This window comes from Calonectris borealis, chromosome 16, assembly GCF_964195595.1.
Source record: "Calonectris borealis chromosome 16, bCalBor7.hap1.2, whole genome shotgun sequence".
Taxonomy (NCBI): Eukaryota; Metazoa; Chordata; class Aves; order Procellariiformes; family Procellariidae; genus Calonectris; species Calonectris borealis.
In genome coordinates, this window is record NC_134327.1 from 17,456,312 (window position 1) to 17,471,775 (window position 15,464).

Below are 15,464 nucleotides of genomic sequence, written 5' to 3' on the forward strand. Positions count from 1 at the left end.
GAATATTTTACCAAGCCAGCCCACGCCCACAGCGTACACTTCCACGCCACGAAAACTCATGTGGGCTTCCCACGGGGGCGAGCGGCGGCACGCAAGGAGCGACGGCGGGTGGATCCGCTTCCTCCTCGCAGTGGGGCGGAGCGGAGCAAGAGTCCATGGCTGGCGCCGGGGAGCTGGAGCGGTGGCTCAGTGAGTGGGGCTGGGGGCTGGGGGCTGGGGGCTGGGGGCCAGGGGCTGGGGCTGGCTCTGGCGCTGGAAGCGGCGCCGGAGCCAGCCCTGGCCCCCAGCCCCGACCGGGTGGGCACCGGAGCAGCTTCAGCTCTGTGGAGAGGGGTCCGTCTCCTCCACGGAGCCCCTTCAGGGTGATGTTCATGGGTGCTGTCTTAACCTGCTGCATCTCTCCTGCTCCCCATCTCTCCTGTCCGTTCTCGGCCCCAGTCCTGCCAAAGCTGTTTGAGCGCTGGACTGGGGAGTGCATAAAGCCGAAAAAGACTGTCTTCCTCAGTTCAGCCATGCAGGCAGAGCTTCGGGATGGGCACTCGTGCAGCCCTGTTGCGAAAGGGTAAACCGTGCCTGTGTTCCAGCACGGCAAGGTTTGCAGTCCGGTCCTGGGAGAGCTGCCTGTAAATGCTTTTTAAGTTTCTTGTGCTGTGTGCTGAAAGCAACATCGCGCTGTTGCTGCTTTCAACACCTCAGTTTGTGCCTGACTTTGACTCTTCAGGAGTGTGTACTCAGGACTGTGTTTTTAGGCAGATTTTAGTAACGGCTGTTTCCTGCTCGTGCTGCGTCTTCCATTTCTGCCTCTTACAAAAAGCCCTGAAGCAGCTGGTAGCAGTGTGAGGTCTGAGCTGCTTCCTGCCTTGTGCCGCTCACTTGCCTGCCTCTCGCGCTGAGGCTGTTTTTTCTTTTTTTTTTTTTTTCCTGTGTAAGATAAAGCCACTGACCCAAGTATCCCTGAGGAAAACTGGGAATGCATCCAGCGGTTCTGTGACCAGGTGAACGCCGACATAGAAGGGTAAGGCAGACAGACGGCTCTTTGTGTTCGCCCTGGGCTGTGCGTCTGGCTCTGAGCTTCCCTCACGGCTGCAGGGGGAATGGGACCTGTAAGCCCTGGTGTGGGGAGCCTGCGGAGACAGCTGGGAGCGCTCGCTGGGCTCTGCTGCTCCTGCGAGTGCCGGAGAGTACAGGAGCGAGTAAATAAGCTGCAAAGAGGTGTATGCCAACGTGGTGGAGGCTGATGTCTAGGAAGGGGCTCCTTTCTGCAACCCACGAGGCAGCAGGTCCTGCCTCTGCCCTCACCAGCCTCTTGGGAGACTGGCCAAGGATACCTGCTCTGGGGTTCTGCAGGGAAGCCCGGAGTGAGCTCAGCCTCGGCTTTTCCTTTCAGAGAGGTGGGAGATCTCTGCTGGGACTTCCCCGCCTTCCAGCTGACAGTCTCAGCTCGGTGGGAAGGAGCAGGAACTAATTAAGCAAATGTCCTGTCAAAGCTTAGTGATCATCTCTTTAGAGCAGGCGCCTGTGCCGTCAGAGCCCGTAGTCTGGCACCCGTCCCCCGCAGCAGCGTGTGTGCACAGGAGCGGGCTGGGTCGGGCTGTGAATCAAAGCTCCTGCGGCTGCAGAGAGCCAGCTCCATCTCCCTGTGCTTGCCCAGGGGGACAGCCTCTGGTCACGGCTGGAAGACAGCAGTGGGGTCGCACAGGCTGCTTCAGTTCACCTCTCGCCCCTTGTGCGTGTGTGCGTACCCCAGGCCAGCGCTCTGCCAGAGGAAGGGTGCCTGGTGTAGCAGGTTGTGAATCCGGCAGTTGCTCTTCTCTGCAGGGCAAAATTAGCATCATTTGTTTTTCTTGGGAACGTGTGTGTTGTCTGACTTGCTTCTGCTACTCCCCAGCCCATCGCTTGCACCAAGGCTGCTGGCCCACAAAATACAGTCACCTCAGGAGGTGGAAGCTCTCCATGCTCTCACAGTAAGTGCTTTCATCCACGTGCAAAGAGAGGCAGCAGTAACTTGGAAATGGAGTTTGGGGGGTAGAGACGGTGTAGCTGTCTCTTCTTTTTCTCTTAGATGTCTCTCCCTCTCAACTTTCCATTGCACAAGGAATACAGAAACCAGGGTATAACGGAGGGAGTAACTGCTGTTGTTCCTTCCCGTGTTGTTCTGCTGAGGTGTTTCAGTGGTCTGCAACTCTTGCTGTTTGGCCTGTGGTCCCACCACAGGGTCAGTGGCCCAAAAGTTATTAGTGATGGGTAGAACAAAGCAGATGGTCTTAAACATGCTGCTTAAGAAGGTTGGATGAAGGAAAAATATATATTCTTGCTGCACGACTTCCTCAGTATCTTGTATTTGTGAATGCAGTGCCAGAAAGGTCTTAGATTTAGTACTATAATGGCAAAGTTATTTTAAAAAATTCCCCAAGACGCATGTGAACAGTTTCTGTTTGGTACTGTTTTGTTTTCTGCAGGTGCTAGAGACCTGTGTGAACAACTGCGGTGAAAGATTTCACAATGAAATAGCAAAATTCAGGTTTCTGAATGAGCTGATTAAAGTGCTTTCCCCAAAGGTAGGTGGTCATGGACATAGCAGGTAGGACGTACTGTTTATTTCATGTTGGATGTGGATATTTAGAATTAATCTCACGTAGAAGTAGAGCAGAATTCATTCTGTGCCTCCAAGCACAAGGACTGGATGTGAATCCCCCCTGTAAAGGATGGCAGCCAGGGGCTCTTTCTGTGAAAAGGTTTTTCCTTATGGTTTCTCCCAACTCTGCTGGGACAGTCAGAGACTCTGGAGGAGCTTGAAATTGTTCCTGTGACCCCTCAGCCTGTGGCCCTTTTGCCTCTCAGTGATTACAGAACTTTGGTTGGGGAGGTGGCAGAGGACAGAGATGCCGGGAGCTGCCCAGAGCCTCTCCTGTGTTTTCTTATCCTCTGTCCTCAAACTCTTGTACTCTGGCTGCTCTCCTTCTTGCTTTCTCCTGCAAAGGTTGGCCTGGGTTTGGGTCCTGCTCATGGGGCAGGATCAGCTTAGGTAGCAGCGGGGGGACTGGACTTCAGCAGCACTGGTGCAGCACTCGCTCCACCTTCGCCTGACAGTCGTGCATTCCTGCAGCCCCTTTGGGGTCCTGCTGAGGGTGTCCTGAAAGCCGGGCAGAGGGCTCCCAGCCCCCGGGCAGCGACAGCCCTGTGTCAGGGGGAGGCTGGAAGGGATCAGCTGGAGCTAACGTGGAAGCTGCAAAGTCCCTTCCTGCTGCTCTGCTTCCCTGGCTCGCCGTATATTCATTCAATATATTCAGTATATTCATTCCTGCTCCCTGCTGTGGAGCACTTTGCTTCTGAGTGCAATCGCTGCCTCCTGAGAAGAGAAGCAGCCGTCAGAAATGAGAAGTTTAGTTTGAGCTGAGCGAGCTGTGAGTGCAGAGTGGATGCACTGGGTCCCCTGGCAGTGCCTCTCATGATGAAAAATGGAGACCTGTTTTATCAGAGACTGCGTGATCTTCATGCCTTGCTCCTCTCTGCATCAAATAGCAGGCCTGCGACTTTCTTAAATGCCCTTCTCAGCAACTCAGTAATTGATTCCCCTTTTTAGTGGGTCCTGCACACATTTACCGCTGTACAGGCGTCATTTTCCATTACATCATTTCGATTTGCAAGAGGTGCAAAAAGCTGATTTCAGAGAAACGTTTGACTGAACAGCAAAACCTCTTCTCTCAGTCCCAGGTTTGGTAAAGGTGTTTCAGTGAAACAACAAAGTTTAAAGAATATATCACTACAGAGAGTTGTTTGCTGTTTTGAAAAACAGGTATCACTTTATGAGTTTAAAATGCCTGGTTTTAGTGTGGTTTGTGTGTGGTTTTTATCATTCTTCCTGATGTTTTTATAATACGTTAAAGTGAGTGCTTGTAGGCAATAATGGGAGAAATCAGAGAAAACGTCCAGATGCCGAAAAAAGACAATAACTTTCATTTCTCATTTTGTTCAGTTTTCATTTGTCCTGATCTGGCTGAGGCCAGTGGTGCTATTTGCATTGCAGGCTGTTAAGGGAAATATTTAAAGTCAAGCACAGAACTGTTTTCACTAAAATAAAACCTGCTTTTTGCTTTGGATTCAATAATTGATCAGAGAAGTTTTGAAATGGTTTCATTTTGATTGTCATATAATATTTATGTAATTATCATACGCTTAATAGCATTCCTTGCATTTACAGCCACAGCTATACACCCTATTTCCTATACCACAAGATATACAGTTGACAACACTGTGAATAAAGTGTTAGGAATCCATTTGCTACTTGGTTTCTGCACACAAACAACTTGGGGCTGGACCCATATGCCATACCTGGCACTAATTCTTTGGTTTCAATCTTTTTTGTCTTACTTTACTTTTTTGTTTTGTTTTGTTATCAGTACTATGGAACCTGGTCTTCAGAAAAAGTCAAGTCAAGAGTCACAGAAGTAATATTCAGTTGGACAGTCTGGTTTCCTCAGGAAGTTAAAATCCGGGATGCTTATCAGATGCTGAAGAAACAAGGTTTAGTTCTGTTATTTCAGTTTCCTTTTTAGCCTTCCAAGTCACACGGTTTCAGACCACAGATATCTGTCCTTTTTAATTTGTGACTCAGCTTTTTTCATAGAATGTTGTGTGTAAGGAAAAAAGGACAAAGGCCACACTTAGGAAGCGGTTTGGGTACTTAAGGATGCGTGTAGCTGTTTAAAGAGATTTACCAAAGAACAGCCTTATTGAGTCAAAGATCAGGCTAGCCTTGTGGCCTCTGTTCACACAATGCTCACCGCTGTTGCGCAGGGAAGAGGTACAGGACAAACTCAGAGGGACCTTTGCCCTGGAATACTCTCCCAGGATTATGAGGGATGGGTTCAGAGAGATCCTGAGCTGGATTTTTCATCCATTCCATCATATTTAATAGTCCTTAATGGTATTGTCATCCAGAAATTTGTCCAATCCCGTCTTGATGTCCCAGGTAATAAGTTTCATAGCTTAACTAAGAAAATGAAGTAACGCTTTCTGTGGAAGTTCGGGGGAATTAGGAATTTATTTTTAAGTGCTTCCCACCAGGTTTGCTTTGTGCATCTTTGAGCATCAAATGGCTTTGCCAGCCTTCCCCCGAGTCCTGCTGTGGAAAGCTTCCTCGCCGTCACTGCCTTTCCCTTGCGCAGCTGCTGCTGCGGGCTGGGGTGCTGAGCAGGCGTGCAGGGTGCTGGGCGCCCTCCTGCCGGGCAGCTCTCAGGGACCGCTGCCCATCCAACGCCTGCCCCGTCGGCGGCTGCTGGAAGCGCTGGCCGGAGAGGCAGGAGGGAGACGTCCACGGAACCCCTGCTGACGTTAAGGGCTCCTTTGGTACTCGGTTCTGTGTGTTCGGTGCCCTACGTTTTATGGCCGTGCTGACTGTGGCAGTCCTGCGTGCTCGGAGGCCGATACTGGCATGCTCCTGGTGCGCTTGCTGTGGGAGAATTTTAACGATCCACCCAGAGGGAGCTCAGCACATCCGAATTTTATTTGGCCTGTGCTTAATTCAAGGGAGAAAGGGAAGTCTTTTGTCTGGGTGTGTGCTAAGGCGACTCCTTGCTTCTCCATCTCATTCTGTAAAGTTCTGGGGAGGGGTGAAGGAAATAGGTGCAAAATCTAATCCACTGTTGAGCGTTTGTGTTTTAACAGCTCAGGCATCACTGAACAAATATTGTTACCCATTCCAGGGATTGTAAAAGAAGACCCCAAATTGCCAGAAGACAAAATTTTACCTCCCCCGTCTCCGAGACCTCAGAATTCTATTTTTGACACAGATGAAGAGAAATCCAAGGTAAACCTTAGGGTTTTTGTGCCTACCCCCCCACTCTGATTTATACTGATGAGAAAACAGGCTCAGTCATATTATGGGAGCTTTTGCTGTTTCAGACAGAATATCTTCAGAATAATGCTAACACTTCTTGCTACAGCTAGAGAATTCTTTGATGCTTTGTCAGAAATGTTTGCTTAGTAAAAAGTGAAACTTTTTTATAGAAAAACATGAGTTTCTATTAAACTTTCCTGAGGAAAAGGTCTCCAGGTCTTACAGAAGTTCTGCAGAGCCAGAGAGTTCCTATTCCGAAACAGCCAAACAGTGTGTGGAGTCAGCTGTAAGAGGCAGCAATATAATCTGGATTAGATTATGGGACATGAGCCCACATATTTCCAGGGTTATAGAAACTATTACGACACTGGGTGTCTCTCAGTATCTGCTCTTATGTGGTGTGTGTCTGTAGTATAGTGCCTAGAGACTGCTGCTCACCGCTGTCCAACGCTCTCCCCTCAACAGCTTTTAGCAAGGCTTTTAAAGAGCAACCACTCTGAAGACCTGCAGGCTGCCAACCGTCTGATCAAGAGCATGATTAAAGAGGTGGGGAGCTCCTCCGGTCAGAAGCTATGTTTGCAGCCGGGGAGGGTGGGAGGGGACTTGGCAATTCAGTTTTTGACAGTGAGCCCTCCATACCTGACCTCCATAGTGCCTGCCACCTTACTGGTATTAAAGGGAACACCAAGAGGTGGTAATGGGAACCTTGCTGCAACAGGTCTCAGGTGAACTGTTTAAGCTGCCCCGGAGGAGGGACGATTTTCAGTATTTGTTATTCCGAAGTTACAGTGCAGGATTGTTTTGTTTTGTTTCCCTAAAATATGCCATTGCCAGGAAGAGGGAATATTTATACCCAGGAGCCTGTATGGCAGGAGACTTCCACTTTAGCGGGACCCTGGCAGTAGTACTGCATTAGTGATAGAAAGTTTCCAAAAATAAACTCGGCTCCCATGTGGAGGAAAGCCACATCTACACAGAACTGCCTCTTTTCTACAAGCAATGTGTGTGTGTGCACATCTGATGTGTCTGTTTTCATTTTCCATCTGAAAGGGCACCCCAATTCTCTGCATAAATAGGAGATTTGGTCTGGTTTAACGAAATTCATGCAGTTGTTTTGAGAGTGTCCTTCTGTATGGCAGAAGCCACCAACTCTAATTAATCTTACTCGTGCCTGTGGTGAAATGAATTCTTATGCACCAGCACCCTGGCCAGGGTGCCCTGAGAAGGGCAGGAGGTTTCCATCCTCACCCTTGACAGGGAGGTGTGGGGCAGCACTGATACTGGAGCTGTTGTGGGCTGAGTCCTTACCTGCGCTGCTTTGTGCCTCCTCTACCTGCAATAAGAAAGGAGTAGGAAGCAACTCCCCAACAGCTGTGATCCAGAGTGACCCAGGCAAGCACGTGCACTGGCCGTATTAGCCAAATCATCATCTGCTTTTATTTCATTTTTCATCAAAGGAACAAGAAAAGTCAGCTAAGGTGTCCCGAAGAGTGAATACCATCAGTGAGGTTTCTGAGAATGTTAAACATATGGATGAATTACTGGAAAACTACAAGAGACAAGAATTATCCAAATCTGACCAGGAGACCCTACAGGTAAATGCTCTTTTTCCTGCATGAGAGGTTCTTTTGACTGGCTATGGCTGGGAGGGCCCAGGGCAACAGGACTCAAAGGGCAGCACGGTGCACTCAGCTTCTGCCAGGGAAACAGCATTACCACAGCAAATAGTTTCCAATGTATTTGATGAGTAACGGTCCCTCCTGTCAGTGTAACGGGAGTTGGAATGGAACTGTCTCCTGCTGTGCCGGTTTGAGTTTCTGTCCAGGTTAGCTACTCTTCTTGGGGTATCTTATGGGGAAATGGTTCTTCCTCCAGTAGTGGCATAACACACGGGAATCCCCTTGAGCCCCGGCATGGTAAGGTGGGTGTGATGAGATCTGACCAGAGAAGCTTAAAGCTGTGGGTTCTTCAGCTTGTGCTATGGTTTCTGTGATTCCCCTTCTTCTGCCCACAGTTCACTGGTCTGCTGCTGCTCATAAGTATCAGTGAATTGAGGAAACATTTGGTGCCACTAATAGGGCTGTCAGAATAGCTTTATGGCCTCCAAATACCTGAACCTCCACTAGGATGCCTACCAGATTCTCATTAAAAAAACTTTAGACAACTGAGTTTTTGTAGGTATGAACTTCTCCTGTGGCTACATGTAATGGCAGAGTTTGGAGTTAGATCCCTTTGGGGAGGGCTGCTGCTGTAGATGGAAGAGACCCTACTTTCAGGCTGGAAAAGTGGCTGCCTCTGTGCCTCCTCGCTTCCTAAAACACTGAGAAGAGAGCCATAAGCGGCTTTGCGTTGTCTGATGGTAGTTGCCACTGATGGTCGTAACACTTCCCTCCGAGTACTGTGATTGATCTATTCACTTCTGGATACTTTTAAATTGAGTAATTTTACACTGATCTATCTTACACCTGTATGCATAGAGAGGATGTGATTGCTGAGAAGATACCAGCAAAGCCGCCTTGTTCCAGTGGCTCTACTTCCAGGACACTCTGGATTTTTAAGAGTGGAGCAACACACAGCATTGATACCCTTTGTCCGGACCTGGGCAGAAAGCGCATCTTCGTGTTCTAGGCGCATCACCGATTACAGGGGGTCATGGGGACAGAGAGTGACAGTGAGAGTGTCTGGGATCACCTGAGCAATGACGTGAAACGTTTCCTTCCCTAGACTCTGTTTCAACGCTGTGAGAAGCTCAGGCCGCTGCTCTTTCGCCTTGCCAGTGAGACAGTTGATGACGATGAGGCTCTAGGTAAGAGCCATCACCGTCCTTGGATTTCTTTGCAGTTAAGTTTGTCTACCTTTCCTTTGACAAGCGGCGTATGCCCTTCCTCTGAGAGGGGGAATGCTTAGGCACATGCTACCCTGCTGGCAAAGCTTTCCACTTTCACCTTTAAACCATGCTCATGGGAAGTGGCACAAATCTCCTCCCACTCCTCTCCAAGGAAGCTATTAATTTTCCCTTGGAGCCCAAAATTAAACAGTGAATCCAGTTTCTTCCAGCCGAGGTGGTTTTCAGAGTTTTTGGAGCTCTGATGTTCAGAGAACTGAAGGCTTTTGAGGTTTTTTCTCTACAGAGATTGAAGCTCTCCCTGTCTATCAACACAGAAGGGAGAATATTTTTTGAATTTCTTAAGTAATATATTGAGGAGGGTCATGTGAGCAGAACCTTTAAATTCCACAATTGTGAAATTTAGCCCTTCCCAGAGGATTGCATTTCACAGTCTTGTCCATATGCCTTGAAAACCTGACTGAAGCGATGCCTTGCTGAATAGATATCTTAAACAGCAACCATAAGAGCTCAGCTGTGCCTCAAACATTTCATTCACACCCATGAATGCCAGGGTTCTACAGCTGGGGAGTGCTGCATTACAGACTCAAGTACACTCAGAAAATTTGCGGAGAATAACAAAGTGCATAAGGGATGGCAGGAACTATAAGTACTTTAGAGATAGGATCAGATTTCAAAGTGATCTTGATAAATGAGAGAGAGGCCTGAAACCAGCAGATGTATGTGCAAAATGCTGCACTTCAGAAAATGGAATGAAAAACTATCCGGGATCTTAAGGCGGATTGCCCCACTCGACTGCTCCAGGCAGGTCCTTAGATGCACTGTGCCTTTCTTATGAGCAGTTTGGAGAGTGCTGCGGAACTGACCCTTGTGTAAGAACATTAATATTTTGTTTCTTCTCTTGTTTTCCAGCTGAGATACTGCAGGCCAATGACAAGCTCACACAGGCGCTCGGACAGTACAGGCAGGTTGTAGCCAGCCATGAAGATGGTGGTGGAGGAGGTTCAGCCACCAGCTCTGCCGAGGTACCAGGTAAAGAGCATCCTGCAGCGTTCCACGACAGCTCTGCTCCTGCATGTCACGTATGAGTGGAGTTTGGAAGGGAAGTGCTTCTCAGAGAATAAACGTGGAGAAAAATCCTATAACACAGGAAAACTATTATGTAACCATCATTTTCTTTATGTGGTTGATAGAAAATATTCCTGAAGTTCTTCACCTATGAGTCCTTTCAGGCATGCCTGTACCCATAAATATACTGTTCTTTCAGGAGGTTTCTCTTTAACTCTTTCTGCTCTTTCCAAAGCATGCCGGACAGCCCCAAGACGTATGAAGAGCTATACACTGATTGACTTCTCCGAACTGGAGGCAACATCCCAGTCTCCTACAGACCAATTTGCGAACACAACCACTGCCTCCCGGCACGGCAGCACAACCTCTACCTGTCTGCTTGAGGAGGAGTTAAAGTCATTAGGTCTGTATGTGCAATTCAGTACAGTGTTACCCTTGTTACTACGGTTTGTGGCATTCAATAAAGATAGGAGAACTTTGACTTTAATGTCGGTCCTTAGAGAAAGTAGACCCTTTCAGCCAAAGTCATAAGTTTTCAAGAATTTAGTTTCTTTAATGGTGTTAGACTGTAGTCAAACTGCTGTTAGACAACAAAGGAAGAACCTATGGAAAACCCTTGCTTTTTCTAATTGATTGGTGGCATTTTGGCATCTTTCTCAGGTCTCGGCAACTCTCCTGTTGTACAGAAACCACCACCTGATTTTGGTTTAGCAGAGGTGAGTAATCCTCAGGTATGTTAGTCTAAAAGGTATGAAGGACAAAAATCAGACAGGATTCTTGATCTCCTAGCTTCCTCTGGCAGCCTTTTTTTAATACCGCTCTATTCTGAAGGGAAATTGGAATCCCCCTGCTCTGCAATGAATTTCTCAGTTGCAGTTTGCAACCAGATTACTCGTATTTGTTTCTACTTTAAGTAGTGTTATTAAAAAATGAGATTCTTTTCAGTGGAACAGGTCATTTTTGCTAATGTTCTATAGCATGAACCAGAAGTGCCTTATTTTTCAGACTGCTGTACACAATGGATATTGTGAAATCGTAAGTGCTGTTCAAACACTGGGACTGCAGGAGAGGTGGGAAGACAGCTGTTCAGAGGAGAATGAATTTCAGGGCCTGGTTGATCAGCTCTCTCCACCATCCAGGACCGAGACATTCTCTTTGTAAGCAAACTCTGCGTAATACAGTCTGGCTTTGGAGATGAGGAATGCTGTTTTACAGCAGTGAGGTTTAGGAAAACCTTTCAACTACAACTGGTTAGTGATGGCAAGTTAACCGTCCGCACATTGGCTCTTGAGCAGCAGTTATGCGCCTGTTAATTGCACTTTGTGTAATTGCACACTAGGGGCTTACAAGGGACAGAAACTTGGGGAGACAAATCCCATGGCTTAGTAACAAGGTGATCTTGAGCTAAAGGAACAAAAACCTTACAGTCAGGTCTTTTTATAATAACCTGTGACTCAAAAAATACTTTCCCCAGCTTTCTTGAGGCTGTGACAAAGTAGTTTTCAGGCATTCAGTGGAAGCCTAACAGTTCGTGAACCAAATTAATCATCCACAGATCTTCAGAGCAGGTGACCATTACGATACGCTTATCCAGTCTGCCATAATACATGCCAAGAAATTTTTCTGGAGATTCCCAGCTTCCTGTATTGTCTTTGAGCTAGAACTTATTTTAACCTCACTGACTAGAGCTCCAGAGAGTCTGTGCATAGGGAGAGTAGACTTCCGAAGCCCTGAAACAGTTTCATGTCAGTAACAGAAATCAAAGTGTGCCTTAATGAATGCTGAAACAGCAGCTTCTTCCATATAAAATAGAGACAGTTTTTGAATTTCTCAAGAACTCAGAGAGTGTAAGCTTGTGCTTCTTTATACCTAAAAGTGGCGAGGGATTTGGAACACAAAATGGACACAGCAGAAGATGGTATATATCTTGTAGTCTCCCCAGTTAATATAAGCTTTCTACATGCTTTTCTTTCCAGGGATTTATCACCAATGAAATTGCCCTTTCCAGATCTTCCAAATAGCTCAATGGCAAATACTTCGTTCTCCAGCCTAGGCTATGAGCTGAAGCCTGCTGCCTCTTTGCATCCAGCTTCCCATGATGCTTCTCTAGAAAACCTTTTTGTCCCTTTAGTTTCAATTACACCGAGTAAGTGCAATGATTTCTGTGCCCCAGCTCTGCTTACTAGAGGCTTACTAGAGCTCTTCTGCGATTTTTGTAGGGGAGCAAGCCAAAGTAGTTTCATCAGGTTGGCTGGACAAAAGTAATCACTGTTCTGTGAAGGACTTAATGTATCTGAGAATTTCAGCAAGTGCTAGGGATCATACCATGGAAATGTCCTTGTCCTCCCTACTCAGTAGCCAGGAGTTTCCTGCCCTGGCAAACCTTCGTGATGTGCTTCTAAACTGTTTGCCCTTAGCACCTTTAATCAGGCTTCAAGCAGCTCTTCTCCAGAGGCATAAAAGATATCTGTGGGGGGGAGTTGTCCCGCTTCCTAAAGCGGAGCTGTTCTTTCCAGTTCTGCGTTTCGATTCAGCGCTGTATGGCCCAGCCCTGCGGCCACTTCATGGAGTGTTACCCTGGGTGCGCGGCACCCCCGTGTCTCAGAGCAGGGCAGGACTCTGCCTCTGTTTGGAGGACTGCAGAGCCTTGGCCGTCGCTGCTTTTGGAAGAGGACAGGTGCGAAGACATTCTGACCTGATTGTCTTCTGACTTCAGTCTCTCAAGTGAAGAGTTTACCACGTTTGGAAGGGCTGAATGGGGATAGTCAGGTGTGGATTTATCAGGCAGTGGCGATAAGGGGCGAAGTCTTGTGTGTGCCAAAGAGTTACATTTTGCTTTTCCCATCGTGTCTCTATTGGATTCATACTGACACCTCTAGCTGATTGTTGAAATCTGAGCTATTAAATCTCTAATTTAAACATTCAGATTCCTTTCTCTGCCTTAGAGGTGAAATGTAAATCACAGGCAGGTGTTGTATGCTGCTTGGTCTGTGAGTTTGCTGGAGGAAGTAAAAGTTTGTATGCACGTTTCCTTTTTGCTGTTCCTTATCCCGTCTTTGCTGTTCTGCCCTCCGAGGGGAGGGGAATCCATGCTTTGTTTCTGATTCTCCTTTCGTCTCCGGCAGGCAGTATCTGTCCACTTACTGTGTACGATAGGAATGGTTTCAAGGCTATGCTCCACTTCTCCAGAGACCCGGCTCCTGGCCGACCAGATGTGCTGGTGATGGTTCTTTCCATGCTGAGCACATCAGCTCAACCAATTAAGGACATAGCGTTCCAGGCTGCAGTCCCAAAGGTGAGAAGCCTATGACAAGTAGCAGAGTGGGACTACTCAGAAATGTCCTGAGGAGAAGGTTCACTATTTCTTGCTGTTCTGGTTTTGGCTGGGATAGGGTTAAATTTCTTCCTAGTGCTGTGTTTTGGATTTAGTATGAGGAGAATGTTAACACACGAATGTTTTCAGTTGTTGCTAAGTGCCCTCCTAGTCCAAGGACAGCTCCCGTGCCTACTGACTGAGCTAGGTACACAAGATGGGAGGGAACATAATCAGGACAGCCAGCCCAGCTGGCCAATGGGGTATTCCATACCATGTGATGTCATGCTCAGTATATGAACGGTAGGCGTGATCCAGGAAGTGCCGATCGCTACTTGGTTATCGGTCAGCGCGGGTGGTGAGCAATTGCATTGTGCATCACTCATTTTGTATATTCTATCATTATTTATTATCATTATTTTCCCTTTTCTGTTCTATTAAACTGTCTTTATCTCAACCCACGAGTTTTTCTCACTCTTACCCTTCCGATTCTCTCCCCGTCCCACTGGGGGGGCGAGGGGAGTGAGCGAGCGGCTGCGTGGGGTTTGGCTGCTTGCCAGATTAAACCACAACGCTTGCTTAGGATTTGCCTTGCTCTTTGGAAATTGCATGAGCATACACACAACAGTGAACCTGTTGTACGGTGGTGCCTGTGGCCCTGGTGCCTGTTTCAGAGAGCATATCCCTGGCCTTGAGACAACTAGACAGGGCTCCAGACACGCTGCTTTAGCCTCCGCTCGTTCTGCCTGTGTATGTGCAGCATAGAATTGTCTATTTAGGAATACCTGCCTTTAGATGTAGAGTGTGGAAAGGCATGCTTTTCATTAAATGACAAAATCTGGCTGATGGATCTTTAACCAGCTCTGTGGCTTGGTAATACTCCCAGCCCTTTTTCAGTGTCGACCAGAAAGCATTCCCTTTGTTTTCTCTTTCAGACTATGAAAATAAAGTTACAGCCAGCATCCGGCTCTGAGCTGCCTGCCTTCAGCCCTCTTCTCCCCCCCGCCGTGGTATCCCAGGTCCTGCTGCTCGCCAATCCACACAAGGTATGTGCGGTGATTGAGTCTGCTGGTGGAGCGCTCGGAATGTCACTGTGGTGCATGGGGTATTTGTATGAGAGACAGGGAGAGTATTATTAGTGGGGACGTGCAGGGGAGAGACAGAGCAGTCTGGGCTGTGCTGGGAAGACATTTTTTCCACTGAAACAGCCTTCCAGAGCTATAATCTGAAGGATCGAAGGGGCAGTTGCTGCAGGGGCCTGCACATTCTGCTTCAGTCTACCTGCAGCAATGGCTTCTGGTGTAGACACTGTGCAGATGTTGGCAACTGATGGAACACAAGGCCACCTAAGGCACAAGCGGTGGGTGGCAGTTCTGTTGCATTGATCAATAATTATGAGACTGAAGATTGGTGTAAGGCATCCTCTGTCACTGAGAAGGTTGGCCAGACCTGGATTGCCAAGCATGCCCTTGGGTGGCTTGCACAGGTCTCCCAGTTGCTCCTCACGTATCTTATGAGGATCCAGGTCTCGTTCCGTGCAGAGCTTCCGCGTGGCTGAAGTGTTACTGTCCCCTTTCAGAGGGTGATTCATGGCTGCAAGGCTGCCAGGGGTGAGGCTGAAGGTGACCCAGGAACCTGACGTGCCCCTCTCTCTGTTCCTTTCTCTCACAGGTTCCCATCCGACTGAGATACAAACTAGCGTTCACGCAAGGCGTGCAGCCCTTCAGTGAGGTGGGAGAGGTGACTGGCTTCCCAGAAGCAGAGCTCTGGGGCAGGAGCTGAACTTCAGCGGGCATGGACATTGCCATATTGCCTTAGTGGTGGATGGGGAGCGACTGTGTGCCAGCAATGCCGGCCTGGACTCCGTAACGGCTCCTTTCCTTGGGATCCGCCATCTCCTTCTTCCTGTTGGTTTCTGTGCAGGTGTCTGGCAGGAGGAGCGTAAACTGGCTGCTTCTGCCACAGCCTTTTTCTGTAGCTGACCCTGCTTTTACCCCTATAGCTGACACTGCTATAGAGCCCTGCAGCCCGGGAGTCTTAATGCTTCTTCCATACAAGTGTTTCCTGCTGCTTTCTGGGCAAATTTTCTCTCTTCCCCATTACTTTTTCAATTAAAAAAAAAGCACAAACCTATACCAACAATCAGCCCTTCCGGCAGACTGCTTGGGGCCAGGGCAGGATCTGTGCCAGGGCCCTACCCGCCCTGTTTTCCCTGGGGCCTGTGCGAACATGAGGAATGGTGAGGGCTGGGCTATCTGGGCTGGTGAATGAGGCTTACAGCGAAGGTACAAAACGGAGTGACGGGGAGGGCGCCGGGGCCAGCCTGTGAGAAGGAACTGCCGGTACCACCAGCTCGCCCGTCCGCAGGCCCCGCACTCGGCTGGCGCTGGCCCCTTCCC

At 48.3% G+C, this 15,464-nt stretch overlaps 1 protein-coding gene across 1 annotated transcript; it reads left to right on the forward strand.

Moving 5' to 3' along the window:
• The first annotated feature begins 17 nt into the window (after positions 1-17).
• GGA2 (golgi associated, gamma adaptin ear containing, ARF binding protein 2) lies at positions 18-15,202 on the forward strand. The gene is made up of 17 exons (XM_075165622.1): positions 18-189; positions 931-1,015; positions 1,889-1,964; positions 2,460-2,558; positions 4,401-4,524; positions 5,706-5,809; positions 6,305-6,385; positions 7,297-7,434; positions 8,564-8,645; positions 9,597-9,716; positions 9,988-10,155; positions 10,413-10,468; positions 10,758-10,909; positions 11,729-11,898; positions 12,878-13,047; positions 14,001-14,111; positions 14,737-15,202. The coding sequence occupies exons 1-17, from the start codon at positions 156-158 to the stop codon at positions 14,845-14,847; spliced, it is 1,881 nt and encodes a 626-aa protein (XP_075021723.1). The 5' UTR covers positions 18-155; the 3' UTR covers positions 14,848-15,202.
• The last annotated feature ends 262 nt before the right edge of the window (positions 15,203-15,464 follow it).